Here is a 14,862-nt window from a genome sequence, read left to right on the forward strand (position 1 = left end):
TCAGCAAGCAATTAAGAAAGCAAATGGTATGTTGGCCTTTATTACAAGAGGATTTGAGTACAAGAGTAAAGACATCTTACTGCAATTATATAGGGCCCTGGTGAGACCACACCTGGAGTATTGTGTACAGTTTTAGTCTCCCTTACCCAAGGAAGGATATACTTGCCATTGAGGAAGTGCAACAAAGGTTCCCCAGACTGATTCCTGGGAAGTGGGTGGGGGGGGATTGTCCTATGAGGAGTGATTGAGTCGACTAGGCCTATATTCTCTAGAGTTTAGAAGAACGAGAGGTGATCTCATTAAAACATATAACAGGCTAAGTGAGTGGGCAAGAACATGGCAAATGGAATATAATATGGAGAAATGTGAAGTTATCCACTTTGGTAGGACAGGGCTTGACAGGGTAGATGCAGGGAGGATGTGTCCTCTGGCTGAGGAGTCTAGAACTAGGGGTCACAGTCTCAGAATAAGGGGTCGGCCATTTAGCACTGAGATGACGAGAGGGTGATGAATCTTTGGAATTCTCTATCTCAGAGGGCTGTGGAGGCTCAGTCTTTGAGTATATTCAAGTCAGAGATCGATACATTTTTAGAGATTAAGGGAATCACGAGATATGGGGATAGTGCAGGAAAGTGGAGTTGTGGTAGAAGATCAGCCATGATCTCATTGAATGGTGGAGCAGGCTCGAAGGGCCGAATAGCCTACTCCTGCTCCTAATTAATATGTCCTTATGTCTGGGATGTCTATGACTCGGTCTATAACTATGTCTGGCTCTGTCTGTGCTGCCTATGGCTCTGTCTATGGCTTTTTCTATCATTTGTCTTTGTGTCTCAACTCACTTAATTATTATCGACTTATTCGGTATATAAGGTCACAAATGTATCAGTTGCATTCTCTGTTTCTTTTCAATGATATTTACTTGAACCCTTTGCAAGAATCCTAAATTAAACAAATCCAAAAACAGCCAATGGATGCCGAATTCACTTTGCCTAATGTTGGGAAATAAATGGATCCAAGTGGCATTGTCATGTCATGCGAGTGCAGCATCTCTACTGGTGAAATACTGTAGGTTCTGATCAAACATGGACTCAGATGTATTTCTGTTTCTTCAAAAAGAAGACGCAAGCAGCGAGCAGCAGAATTACCAAAATCGCCAGAATGGAGAACCACCATGGAGATACTGGCTCTAGCTTCCTCATCACCCGAAGGTGTCCAGGGCCATCCGACTGTAGCTTCACTTCAGTTTGTTTCCGCCCAATTGATGAAAGGACGATGTTGACACCTCGTAACCCAACATCATCTTCCCAATCGACTACCTTGGTAACATTGAACACCTCATGAGGTGGGATGAGCACTTCCTCTTCCTTACGAAAGAAGGAAAGGTTTTGGATGGCGACACCATGGGATGTAGTGATATTAAAGAGTGTGTTACTGGTCTCTTCCTCATCTGTGAATGTTGAGACTGACTGCATCGCGTCCAATGATGTTGAAGCAAACTGCCCAAAACGGATATTTGCTCCTTCGCTGACCAGAACCCTTCTATCCATTCCTCTGTAGACCTGTGTGCCTGGATCAGGGCCCCAAGAACTGTTGTGTAATAGACTCAGAGCTACAGATAAAAGATAGTGCAGGCTTTTGTAGTGGAAACATTTTGAATATATTTCATCATTTGCGCCATAGTTTCTAATAGCTTTATTGAAATATCTGTATAGAGGTGGGCGGTCTAAGGTGTAGCACAGAATTGCTATGACGTGCTCCTCCAGCAGACCATCCGGTACCTTGACTTCCATCTTTCTCTGCTGCCATTCATGGTAGGCTCGGAGCCAAGCTTCATTATAGAAAGTTGCGTTATTCTTGCGTTCCACATTAATGTAGTCTATTGCCATCTTGTCAGATTCCGGGCTATGAGAAAAATAGTAATCAGCTGAGTTTATTGCCATATCCATTTGAATGTTGTCTTTTTTTTCTGAAACGTGGCACAGGTGATGCTCTGAACTCTGGAAAAAGGCATTTGCCCCTTGAAAAAAACAAAGCAGCAATCTGAGAGTAACATATAAATAGATCACATCACATCACATCACATCAAGTCTGGTTCCAACACAAAAGGCCTGCCCTCTTTGATCTTATCCTGTGTTAAATTGAACCCTACTGTCTCTCGATTACAGCACCCAGTTGCTTCTGCAATGAGTCCAGTATCCTGGCCTCCTCCATCCATCCACATAACCCTTGTATAAATAATTAGATCCGTTCTTAGCTTGTCCTTCACACCTCATTGGACAGAGGGTTAATCAACAAATAAGGTGGACAGGATATATATCAAAAAATAACAGGAGCTTGTAATAAAGCTGATACAATAATCATGGGGGACTTTAATCTTCATATAGATTGGGCAAAACAAATTGGCAAAGGTCATCTGGATAATGAGTTCATAGAATGAGTTCATAGGAATTGAGTGTAATATCTCCAAGTTTGCAGACGACACTAAGCTGGATGGCGGTGTGAGCTGTGAGGAGGATGCTAAGAGGCTGCAAGGTGACTTGGACAGGTTAGGTGAGTGGGCAAATGCATGGCAGATGCAGTATAATGTGGATAAATGTGAGGTTATCCACTTTGGTGGCAAAAACATGAAGGCAGAATATTATCTGAATGGCAGCAGATTAGGAAAAGGTGAGGTGCAACGAGACCTGGGTGTCATGGTACATCAGTCATTGAAAGTTGGCATGCAGGTACAGCAGGCGGTGAAGAAGGCAAATGGCATGTTGGCCTTCATAGCTAGGGAATTTGAGTATAGGAGCAGTGAGGTCTTAATGCAGTTGTACAGGGCCTTGGTGAGGCCTCACCTGGAATATTTTGGTCTCCTAATCTGAGGAAGGACATTCTTGCTATTGAGGGAGTGCAGTGAAGGTTCACCAGACTAATTCCCAGTATGGTGGGACTGACATATGAGGAGAGACTGGATCGACTGGGCCTGCATTCACTGGAGTTTAGAAGAATGAGAGAGGATCTCATAGAAACATATAAAATTCTGATAGGACTGGACAGGTTCAATGCAGGAAGAATGTTCCCGATGTTGGAGAAGTCCAGAACTAGGGGTCACAGTCCAAGGATAAGAGGTAAGCCATTTAGGGCTGAGATGAGGAGAAACCTCTTCACTTAGAGAGTTGTTAACCTGTGGAATTCTCTACCACAGATAGTTGTTGATGCCAGTTCATTAGATATATTCAAGAGGGAGTTAGATATGGCCCTGATGGCTAAATAGATCAAGGGGTATAGAGAGAAAGCAGGAAAGGGATACTGAGGTGAATAATCAGCCATGATCTTATTAAATGGTGGTGTGGGCTGAATGGCCTACTTCTGCACCTATTTTCTATGATCCTATGTTTTCTAATGTATTCGAGACAGTTTCCTAGAACAATACATGGTGGAATCAACCTGGGAACAGGCTATTTTAGATCTTGTACTGTTTAATGAGACAGGGTTAATTAGTAATCTCATAGTAAAGGATCCTCTGGGAAAGAGTGGTCATAATATGATAACATTTCACTTTGATTTTGAGAGCGAAATACTTCAGTTAGAAACGAGAATCTTAAACTTACATAAAGCCAATTACATAGGTGTGAGGGGCGAGTTAGCTAAGGTAGATTGGGACATTAGATTAAAAGGTATGACGGTAGATAAGCAGTGGCAAATATTTTTTAAAATATTCCAAAATTCTCAATGAATATACATTCCATTGAGAAATAAAAACTCTATGGGAAAAGTGATTCATCTGTGGCTAACTAAAAAAGTTAAGGACAGCATTAGATTGAAAGAAGAAGCTTATAATATTGTGAAGAATAGTAGTAAGCCTGAGGATTGGGAGATCTTAAGAAACCAGCAAAGGGTGACCAAAACTTGATAAAAAGGGAGAAAATAGAATATGAGAATAAACTCACCAGAAATATAAAAACAGATTGTAAGAGCTTCTACAAATATGTAAAAAGGAACAGAGTAGCAAAAGTAAGCATTGGTCCCTCAGAGGCTGAGAAAGGTGAAATTATAATGGGGAATAAGGAAATGGCAGAGACTTTAAACAAATATTTTGAATCTGCTTTACAGTATAAGGTACAAAAATCATCCCTAAAATAGTGGGGAACCATGCAGTAATAAGAGTGGGGAACTTAAAGTAATTAATATCAGTAGAGAAAAAATACTTGAGAAACTAATGGGACTAAAAGCCGACAAATCCCCTGGACCCGATGGCCTACATCCTAGGGTTCTAAAAGACATGGTTGCAGAGATAATGGATACATTGGTTGTGATCTTCGAAAATTCTCTAGATTCTAGACTGGTTGCAGCAGATTGGAAGGTAGCAAATGTAACATCGCTATTCAAGAAAAGAGGGAGAGAAAACAGGCAACTACAGGCCAGTTAGCATGACATCAATTGTCAGGAAAATGATGAAATCCATTATTAAGGAAGTGGTTACAGGGCACTTGGAAAATTAAAATATGATTAAGCAGAATCAACATGGGTTAAGTCATGGCAGGAGAGCTTGGACACGTGTTATGCTCCTCCTGTACTATGTGGGAATCAGGGACGCGTCCGGTGTCCCTGACAACGTGTGCGGGAAGTGTATCCGCCTCCAGCTCCTAACGAACCGCGTTGCGGAACTGGAGCTGCGGGTGGATTCATTCTGGAGCATGCACGATGCTGAGAATGATGTGAATAGCACATTTAGTGAGTTGATCTTACCGCAGGTAAAGGGTACATAGCCAGATAGGGAATGGAAGACCAACAGGAAGAGCAGTGCAAGGAAGGTAGTGCAGGGGTCCCCTGTGGTCATCCCCCTGCAAAACAGATACACCGATTTGAGTACTGTTGAGGGGGATGACTCATCAGGGGGGAGCAGCAGCAGCCAAGTTCATGGCACCATGGCTGGCTCTGCTGTACAGGAAGGCAGGAAGAGTGGGAGAGCGATAGTGATAGGGGATTCAATTGTAAGGGGAATAGATAGGCGTTTCTGCAGCCGCAACCGAGACTCCAGGATGGTACGTTGCCTCCCTGGTGCAAGGGTCAAGGATGTCTCGGAGCGGTTGCAGGACATTCTGAAAAGGGAGGGTGAACAGCCAGTTGTTGTGGTGCGTATAGGTACCAATGGCATAGGTAAAAAACGGGATGAGGTCCTACAAGGCGAATTTAGGGAGCTAGGAGCAAAATTAAAATGTAGGACCTCAAAAGTAGTAATCTCAGAATTGCTACCAGTGCCATGTGCTAGTCAGAGTAGGAATCGCAGGATAGCTCAGATGAATATGTGGCTTGAGGAGTGGTGCAGAAGGGAGGGATTCAAATTCCTGGGACATTGGAACCGGTTCTGGGGGAGGTGGGACCAGTACAAACCAGACGGTCTGCACATGGGCAGGACCGGAACCAATATCCTAGTGGGAGTGTTTGCTAGTGCTGTTGGGGAGGGGTTGAACTAATATGGCAGGGGGATGGGAACCTATGCAGGGAGACAGAGGGAAATAAAAAGGAGGCTGAAGCAAAATATAGAAAGGGGAATAGTAAAAGTGGAGGGCAGAGAAACCCAAGGGAAAAAACAAAAAGGGCCACATTACAGCAAAATTTTAAAGGGGCAAAATGTGTTAAAAAAAACAAACCTGAAGGCTCTGTGCATCAATGCGAGGAGTATTCGGAATAAGGTGGATGAATTAACTGCACAGATAGCAGTTAATGGATATGATGTGATTGGCATCACGGAGGCATGGCTCCAGGGGGACCAAGGCTGGGATCTAAACATCCAGGGGTATTCAACATTTAGGAAGGATAGACAGAAAGGAAAAGGAGGCGGGGTGGCGTTGCTGGTTAAAGATGAAATCAATGTAATTGTAAGGAAGGACATTAACCTGGATGATGTGGAATCGGTATGGGTGGAGCTGCGGAATTCAAAATGGCAGAAAATGCTAGTGGGTGTTGTGTATAGACCACCAAATAGTAGTAGTGAGGTTGGGGACAACATCAAACAAGAAATAAGGGATGCGCGCAATAAAGGTACAGCAGTTATCATGGGCGACTTTAATCTACACATTGATTGGGCTAACCTAACTGGTAGCAATGCAGTGGAGGAGGATTTCCTGGAGTGTATTAGGGATAGTTTTCTAGACCAATATGTCGAGGAACCAACCAGGGAGCTGGCTAGACTGGATATTGTGTAATGGGAAGGGACTAATTAGCAATCTTGTTATGCGAGGCCCCTTGGGGAAAAGCGACCATAATATGGTAAGATTCCTTATTAAGATGGAGAGTGACAAAGTTAATTCGGAAACTAGGGTCCTGAACTTAAGGAAAGGTAACTTCGACGGTATGAGGTGTGAATTGGCTAGAATAGACTGGCAAACAATACTAAAAGGGTTGACGGTGGATAGGCAATGGCAAACATTTAAAGATCACATGGATGAACTTCAGCAAATGTACATCCCCGTCTGGAGGAAAAATAAAACTGGGAAGGTGGCTCAACCATGGCTAACAAAGGAAATTAAGGATAGTGTTAAAGCCAAGGAAGAGGCATATAAATTGGCCTGAAAAAGCATCAAACCTGAGGACTGAGAGAAATTTAGAATTCAGCAGAGGAGGACTAAGGGTTTAATTAAGAGGGGGAAAATAGAGTACGAGAGGAAGTTTGCAGGGAATATAAAAACTGACTGCAAAAGCTTCTATAAATATGTGAAGAGAAAAAGATTAGTAAAGACAAACGTAGGTACCTTGCAGTCAAATTCAGGTGAAATTATAATGGGGAACAAAGAAATGGCAGACCAATTGAACCAATACTTTGGTTCTGTCTTCACGAAGGAAGATACAAATAACATTCCGAAGGTACTTAGGAACAGTGGGTCTAGTGAGAAGGAGGAACTGAAGGATATCCTTATTAGTCAGGAAATTGTGTTTGGGAAATTGATGGGATTGAAGGCCGATAAATCCCCAGGGCCTGATAGTCTGCATCCCAGAGTGCTCAAGGAAGTGGCCCTCGAAATAGTGGATGCTTTGGTGATCATTTTTCAACAGTCTATCGACTCTGGACCAGTTCCCATGGACTGGAGGGTAGCTAATGTAACACCACTTTTTTAAAAAGTATGGAGAGAGAAAATGGGTAATTAGAGACGGTTAGCTTAACATCAATAGTGGGGAAAATGTTGGAATCGATCATGAAGGACAAAATAGTAGCGCATTTAGAAAGCGGTGACAGGATCGGATCAAGTCAGCATGGATTTATGAAAGGGAAATCATGCTTGACGAATCTTCTGGAATTTTTTGAGGATCGAACTAGCAGAGTGGACAAGATGGATGTGGATGTGGTGTATTTGGACTTTCAAAAGGCTTTTGACAAGGTCCTGCACAAGAGATTGTTGTGCAAAATCAAAGCACATGTTATTGGGGGTAATATACTGACGTGGATAGAGAACTGGTTGGCAGACAGGAAGCAGAGAGTCGGGATAAACGGGTTCTTTTCAGAATGGCAGGCAGTGACTAGTGGAGTGCCGCAGGGCTCAGTGCTGGGACCCCAGCTCTTTACAATATACATTAACGATTTGGATGAAGGAATAGAGTGTAATATCTCCAAGTTTGCAGATGACACTAAACTGGGTGGCGGTGTGAGCGAAGAGGCTGCAGGGTGACTTGGACAGGTTAGCTGAGTGGGTGAGTAGGTGAGTGGGCAAATGCATGGCAGACGCAGTATAATGTGGATAAATGTGAGGTTATCCATTTTGGGGGCAAAAACACGAAGGCAGATTATTATCTGAATAGCGGCAGATTAGGAAAAGGGGATGTGCAACGAGACCTGGGTGTCATGGTTCATCAGTCATTGAAAGTGGGCATGCAGGTACAGCAGGCGATAATGAAGCCAAATGGTATGTTGGCCTTCATAGCTAGGGGATTTGAATATAGAACCAGGGAGGTCTTACTGCAGTTGTACAGGGCCTTAGTGAGGCCTCACCTGAAATATTGTGTTCAGTTTTGGTCTCCTAGACTGAGGAAGGACGTTCTTGCTATTGAGGGAGTGCAGCGAAGGTTCACCAGACTGATTCCAGGGATGGCTGGGCTGTCATATAAGGAGAGACTGGATCAACTGGGCCTTTATTCACTGGAGTTTAGAAGGATGAGAGGGGATCTCATAGAAAGATATAAGATTCTGACGGGACTGGACAGGTTAGATGCGGGAAGAATGTTCCCGATGTTGGGGAAGTCCAGAACCAGGGGACATAGTCTTAGGATAAGGGGTAGGCCATTTAGGACTGAGATGAGGAGAAACTTCTTCACTCAGAGAGTTGTTAACCTGTGAAATTCCCTGCCGCAGAGAGTTGTTGATGCCAGTTCACTGACAGAGTTAGATATGGCTCTTACCGTTAAGGGGATCAAAGGGTATGGAGAGAAAGCAGGAAAGGGGTACTGAAGGAATGATCAGCCATGATCTTATTGAATGGTGGTGCAGGCTTGAAGGGCCGAATGGCCTACTCCTGCACCTATTTTTCTATGTTTCTATGTTTTATGAAAGGGAACTCAATTTTAACAAATTTGTTAGCTTTTTTGATGATATAACTAGCAGGGTAGATAAAGGGAAACCAGTGGATATAATATATTTGGATTTCCAAAAGGCATTTGATAAGCTGCCACATAAAAGGTTGCTACAAAAGATAAGGGCTCATGGGGTTGGGGATAATATATTAGCATGGATAGAGGATTGGTTAAAGGACAGAAAAAAGAGATTAGGGATAAACGGGTCATTTTCCAGTTGGCAGGCTGTAACTAGTGGGGTGCTGCAAGGATCAGTGCTTGGGCCTCAGCTATTTACAATCTATATTAATGACTTGGATGAAGGGACTGAGTGCAAACTATCCAAGTTTGCTGATGATGCAAAGCTTGGTGGGAAAGTAAGCTGTGAGGAGGACATGAATAGTGTGCAAAGGGATTATAGACATGTTAAGTGAGTGGGCAATAAGGTGGCAGATGGAATATAATGTGGGGAAATGTGAGGTTATTCACTTTGGTAGGAAGAATAGAAAAACAGAATATTTTTTAAATGGTATTTAATGTTGGTCTTCAGGGAGATTTCGGTATCCTCATACAAGAAACACAGAAGGTTAACATGCAGGTACAGCAAGCAATTCGGAAGGCAAATGACATGTTCGCCTTTATTGCAAGGGGGTTGGAGTACAAGAGTAAGGACATCTTACTGCAATTGTACAAGGATTTGGTAAGACCACACCTGGAGTACTGTGCACAGTTTTGGTCTCCTTATCTGAGAAAGGACAAACATGCCTTCGAGGCAGTGCATCAAAGGTTTACTAGATTGGTTCCTGGGATAAGAGAGTTGCATTTTGAGGAGAGATTGAATAGATTGGGCCTATACTCTCTCAAGTCCAGAAGAATGAGAGATGATCTCATTGAAACATAAGATAATGAGGGGGATTGACAGGGTAGATGCTGAAAGGATGTTTCTCCTGGTTGGAGAATCCAGAACTAGGTGACATATTCTCAGGATAAGGGGTTGGCCATTTAGGACTGAGATGAGGAGGAATGTCTTCACTCAGAAGGTTAGGAGTGTTTGGAAGTCTCTACCCCAGAGGGCTGTACAGGGTCTTTGAGTCATTGAGTATGTTCAAAGCTGAGTTAGATAGAGTTTTGAACTCTAGAGGAATGAAGAGCTCTGGAGATCGAGCAGGAAAGTGTTGAGGTCGAAGATCAGCCATGATCTTATTGAATGGCAGAGCAGGCTCGAAAGGCCATATGGCCTATTCCTGCTCCTAATTCTTATGTTCTTATCTCTGTCCCCATATTCTCCTGTCCTGTTGCCCTGATGAAGATGACAGTATTTTGCATTTGTTTCCTCTATACCTTTACGTATATATACCTCTAAAGTTCTCTTCTTAGATGTTTCTTATTGAGACCAAAGAGCCTAGATTGTCTTTCATCGATTCTCCTCAACAAGCTTTTTTTAGTAGTGCCCCAGTCAATGCTAGTGGGCTTGGCACTCATTGTACTAAAGGTTTGCTAGTCTACATTGTAGAATCAGAGATTCCCATTCCCCTGCTCTTTCCCCATAGCCCTGCAAATTTTCCCTTCAAGTATTTATCCAATTCCCCTTTGAAAGCTACTGTTGAATTTGCTTCCACCACCCTTTCAGGCAGTGCATTCCAGATCATCATTACTTGCTACATCAGAAACATATTTCACTCATGTCGCCTCTAGCTTTTTTTTCTAATTACGTTAAATCTGATTCCTCTGGTTACTGATGCTTCTGACACTAGAAACAGTTTCTCCTAATTTACTCCATCAAAAATCTTCAGCATTTTAAACACGTCTTTCAAATCTCCTCTTAACCTTCTCTGCTCTGAGCAGAACAATCCCAGCTCCTCCAGTCTCTCCACATAACTGAAGTTCCTCATCCCTGGAACCATTCTAGTAAATCTTCTCTGCACTCTCTCTAAGGCCTTGACATCCTTCCTAAAGTGTGGTGCCCAGAATTGGTCATAATACTCCAGCTGGAGCCAAATCTGTGTTTTATAAAGGTTCATCATAACTTGCTTGCTTTTGTATTCTGTGTCTCAAATTCAAGGATCCTGTCTGCCTTTTAACAGCCTTCTCAACTTGTGTTGCCACCATCAATGATTTGTGTATGTACAACTCCAGGTTTCTCTCTTCCCGCACCCCTTTAAAATTTGTACCATTCAATTTATATGCTTCTCTTTCTTCTACCAAAATGAATTACTTCACACTTCTCTGCTTTAAATTTCATCTGCCATGTGTCTGCCCATTTCACCAATCTGTCTATGTCCTTCTGAAGTCTGTTCCTATCCTCCTTGGGGTTGTATTTCCTTGAAAATAGAAGATTAAGGGGTGATTTAATTGAGATGCTTAAGATGATTAAAGGATTTGATAGGGTAGAGAGAGAGAAACTATTTCCTCTGGTGAGGAACAAGTGGGATTAACCTTAAAATTAGAGCTAGGCATTTCAGGGGTGATGTCAGGAAGCATTTCTTCACATAAAGTGTAGTGGAAATCTGGAACTCTCTCTCCCAAAAAGCTGTTGCAGCCGGGACTCAATTGAAAATTTCAAAACTGAGATTGATGGATCCTTGTTAGTCAAGGATATTAAGCGATATGAAACTAAGGTGGGTAAATGGAGTTAAAATACAGATCAACGATAATCTAATTGAATAGCAGAACAGGCTCGAGGGTCTGAATGGCCAACTCCTGTTCCTATGATCCTTGGCCACAATCTCTTTATAGAAAGCTGGTGTCCCATTCATTTTAATTGAGGCATTTGCCCTTGTTCCAGTAAAGCCAGTAAAGGTGAAACCAACTTGTTAACTGCTATGGCAGAAGTGGTGAGATGATAAAAGAATTACCAGACAGGAAAGGCAGAAAATAGATCGAGGATGCAGGAGGCAGGAGGAGGCCTATAAAAGGCCGGAGAGTTCGGGAGCAGCGGCAGTCGAGGAGGCGGGAGATCGAGGAGGCCTATAAAAGGCCGGAGAGTTCGGGAGCAGCGGCAGTATAGGAAGCGGGAGATCGAGGAGGCCTATAAAAGGCCCGAGAGTTCGGGAGCAGCGGCAGTCGAGGAGGCGGGAGATCGAGGAGGCCTATAAAAGGCCGGAGAGTTCGGGAGCAGCGGCAGTATAGGAAGCGGGAGATCGAGGAGGCCTATAAAAGGCCGGAGAGTTCGGGAGCAGCAGCAGTATAGGAAGCGGGAGATCGAGGAGGCCTATAAAAGGCCGGAGAGTTCGGGAGCAGCGGCAGTCGAGGAGGCGGGAGATCGAGGAGGCCTATAAAAGGCCGGAGAGTTCGGGAGCAGCGGCAGTCGAGGAGGCCAGCTGGTGCAGGGGCAGAAGGTAAATAAAGAAGTAGAAAGAAATCGAAGGGTGACATTACAGCCAAGCAGGTAAATGATTGGCTGGTGGATTGGTGAGTACTTAACCTTTCTTTCTTCTTTTTATTTCCTTATCATTAGGTAACGTTTGACATTGATGCCACATTAAGTTAATTTAAGGGTTAAGTCATGGCAGGAGAGCCCATGTCATGCTCCTCATGTGTTATGTGGGAAGGCAGGACGCTTCCAGTGTCCCTGACAACTACATGTGCAGGAAGTGTATCCTGCTGCAGCTCCTGACAGACTGCATTGTAGCACTGGAGCTGCGCATGGATTCACTCTGGAGCATCTGCGATGCTGAGAATGCCATGAATAGCATGTTTAGTGAGTTGGTCACACCGCAGGTGAAGGTTCTCAGGCAGATAAGGAATGGGTGACCATCAGGCAGAGCAGTGGAAGGAAGGTAGTGCAGGGGTCCACTGCAGTCAGCCCCCTCCAAAACAGATACACAGCCTTGGGTGCTGTTGGGGGGGATGACTCATCAGGGGAGGGCAGCAGCAGCCAACTTCATGGCACCATGGGTGGCTCTGCTGCACAGGAGGGTAGGAAAAAGAGTGGGAGAGCTATAGTGGTAGGAGATTTGATTGTAAGGTGAATAGATAAGCATTTCTGCGGCTGCAATCGAGACTCCAGGATGGTATGTTGCCTCCCTGGTGCAAGAGTCAAGGATGCCTCGGAGCGGCTGTAGCACATTTTGGAGGGGGAGGGTGAACAGCCAGTTGTCGTGGTGCATATAGGTACCAATGATACAGGTAAAAAATGGGATGAGGTCCTACAAGCTGAATTTAGGGAGCTAGGAGTTAAATTAAAAAGCAGAACTTCAAAAGGTAGTAATCTCAGGATTGCTTCCAATGCCACGAGAGTAGGAATTGCAAGATAGCCAAGATGAATATATGGCTTGAGGAGTGGTGCAGGAGGGAGGGATTCAAATTCCTGGGACATTGGAATCGGTTCTGGGAGAGGTGGGACCAGTACAAACTGGATGGTCTGCACCTGGGCAAGACCAGAACCAATGTCCTAGGGGGAGTGTTTGCTAGTGCTGTTGGGGAGGGGTTAAACTAATATGGCAGGGGAATGGGAACCTATGCAGGGAGACAAAGGGAAGTAAAATGGGGGCAGAAGCAAAAGATAGAAAGAAGAAAAGTAAAAGTGGAGGGCAGAGAAACCCAAGGCAAAAATCAAAAAGAGCCACATTATAGCAAAATTTTAAAAGTGCATTAAAAAGACAAGCCTGAAGGCTCTGTGCCTCAATGCGAGGAGTATTCATAATAAGATGGACGAATTAACTGTGCAGACAGCTATTAACGAATATGATATAATTGGGATTACGGAGACATGGCTCCAGGGTGACCAAGGCTGGGAACTCAACATCCAGAGGTATTCAACATTCAGGAAGGATAGACAGGAAGAAAAAGGAGATGGCGTAGCGTTGCTGGTTAAAGAGGAAATTAACGCAATAGTAAGGAAGGACATTAGCTTGGATGATGTGGAATCTGTATGGGTAGAGCTGCGGAATACCAAAGGGCAGAAAACGCTAGTGGGAGTTGTGTACAGACCACCAAGCAGTAGTAGTGAGTTTATTGACAGGATCGAACAAGAAATTAGGGATGCGTGCAATAAAGATACAGCAGTTATCATGGGCGACTTTAATCTACATATAGATTGGACTAACCAAACTGGTAGCAGTACGCTGGAAGAGGATTTCCTGGAGTGCATTAGGGATGGTTTTCGAGGATATGTCGAGGAACCAACTAGAGGGCTGGCCATCCTAGACTGGGTGATGTGTAACGAGAAAGGACTAATTAGCAATCTTGTTGTGCGAGGCCCCTTGGGGAAGAGTGACCCTAATATAGTAGAATTCTTTATTAAGATGGAGAGTGACACAGTTAATTCAGAGACTAGGGTCCTGAACTTAAGGAAAGGTAACTTCAATGGTATGAGACGTGAATTGGCTAGAATAGACTGGCGAATGATACTTAAAGGGTTGATGGTGGATAGGCAATGGCAAACATTTAAAGATCATATGGATGAACTTCAACAATTGTACATCCCTGTCTGGAGTAAAAATAAAACGGGGAAGTTGGCTCAACCGTGGTTAACAAGGGACATTAGGGATAGTGTTAAATCCAAGGAAGAGGCATATAAATTGGTCAGAAAAAGCAGCAAATCTGAGGACTGGGAGAAATTTAGAATTCAGCAGAGGAGGACAAAGGGTTTAATTAGGAGAGGGAAAATAGAGTATGAGAGGAAGCTTGCTGGGAAAATAAAAACGGACTACAAAAGCTTTTATAGATATGTGAAGAGAAAAAGATTAGTGAAGACAAACGTAGGTCCCTTGCAGTCAGAATCAGGTGAATTTATAATGGGGAACAAAGAAATGGCAGACCAATTGAACAAATATTTGGGTTCTGTCTTCACGAAGGAAGACACATATAATCTTCCAGAAATACTAGGGGGTCGAGGGTTTAGCGAGAAGGAGGAACTGAAGGAAATCCTTATTAGTCAGGAAATTGTATTAAGGAAATTGATGGGATTGAAGGCTGATAAATCCCCAGAGCCTGATAGTCTGCATCCCTGAGTACTTAAGGAAGTGGCCCTAGAAATAGTGGTTGATCATTTTCCAACAGTCTATCAACTCTGGATAAGTTCCTATGGACTGGAGGGTAGCTAATTTAACACCACTTTTTAAAAAAGGAAGGAGAGAGAAAACAGGGAATTATAGATCAATTAGCCTGACATTTGTAGTGGGGAAACTGTTGGAATCAATTAGTAAAGATGAAATAGCAGCGCATTTGGAAAGCAGTGACAGGATCGGTCCAAGTCAGCATGGATTTATGAAAGGGAAATCATGCTTGACAAATCTTCTAGAATTTTTTGAGGATTAACTAGTAGAGTGGACAAGGGAGAGCCAGTGGATGTGGTGTATTTGGACTTTCAAAAAGCTTTTGACAAGGTCC

General features: G+C 43.5%; 1 protein-coding gene across 1 annotated transcript in view; it reads right to left on the reverse strand.

The window, feature by feature from the left end:
- LOC139260097 (uncharacterized) overlaps positions 1–14,862 on the reverse strand; it is a gene marked incomplete at its 3' end in the record, with an annotated part of 64,855 nt that overhangs the window by 15,592 nt on the left and 34,401 nt on the right. The window contains exon 3 of the mRNA XM_070876251.1: positions 1,146–1,902. Within this exon, the coding sequence (XP_070732352.1) occupies positions 1,146–1,902 (757 nt within the window). The remainder of the gene's footprint in view (positions 1–1,145; positions 1,903–14,862) is intronic.

This window comes from Pristiophorus japonicus, chromosome 3, assembly GCF_044704955.1.
Source record: "Pristiophorus japonicus isolate sPriJap1 chromosome 3, sPriJap1.hap1, whole genome shotgun sequence".
NCBI lineage: Eukaryota > Metazoa > Chordata > Chondrichthyes > Pristiophoridae > Pristiophorus > Pristiophorus japonicus.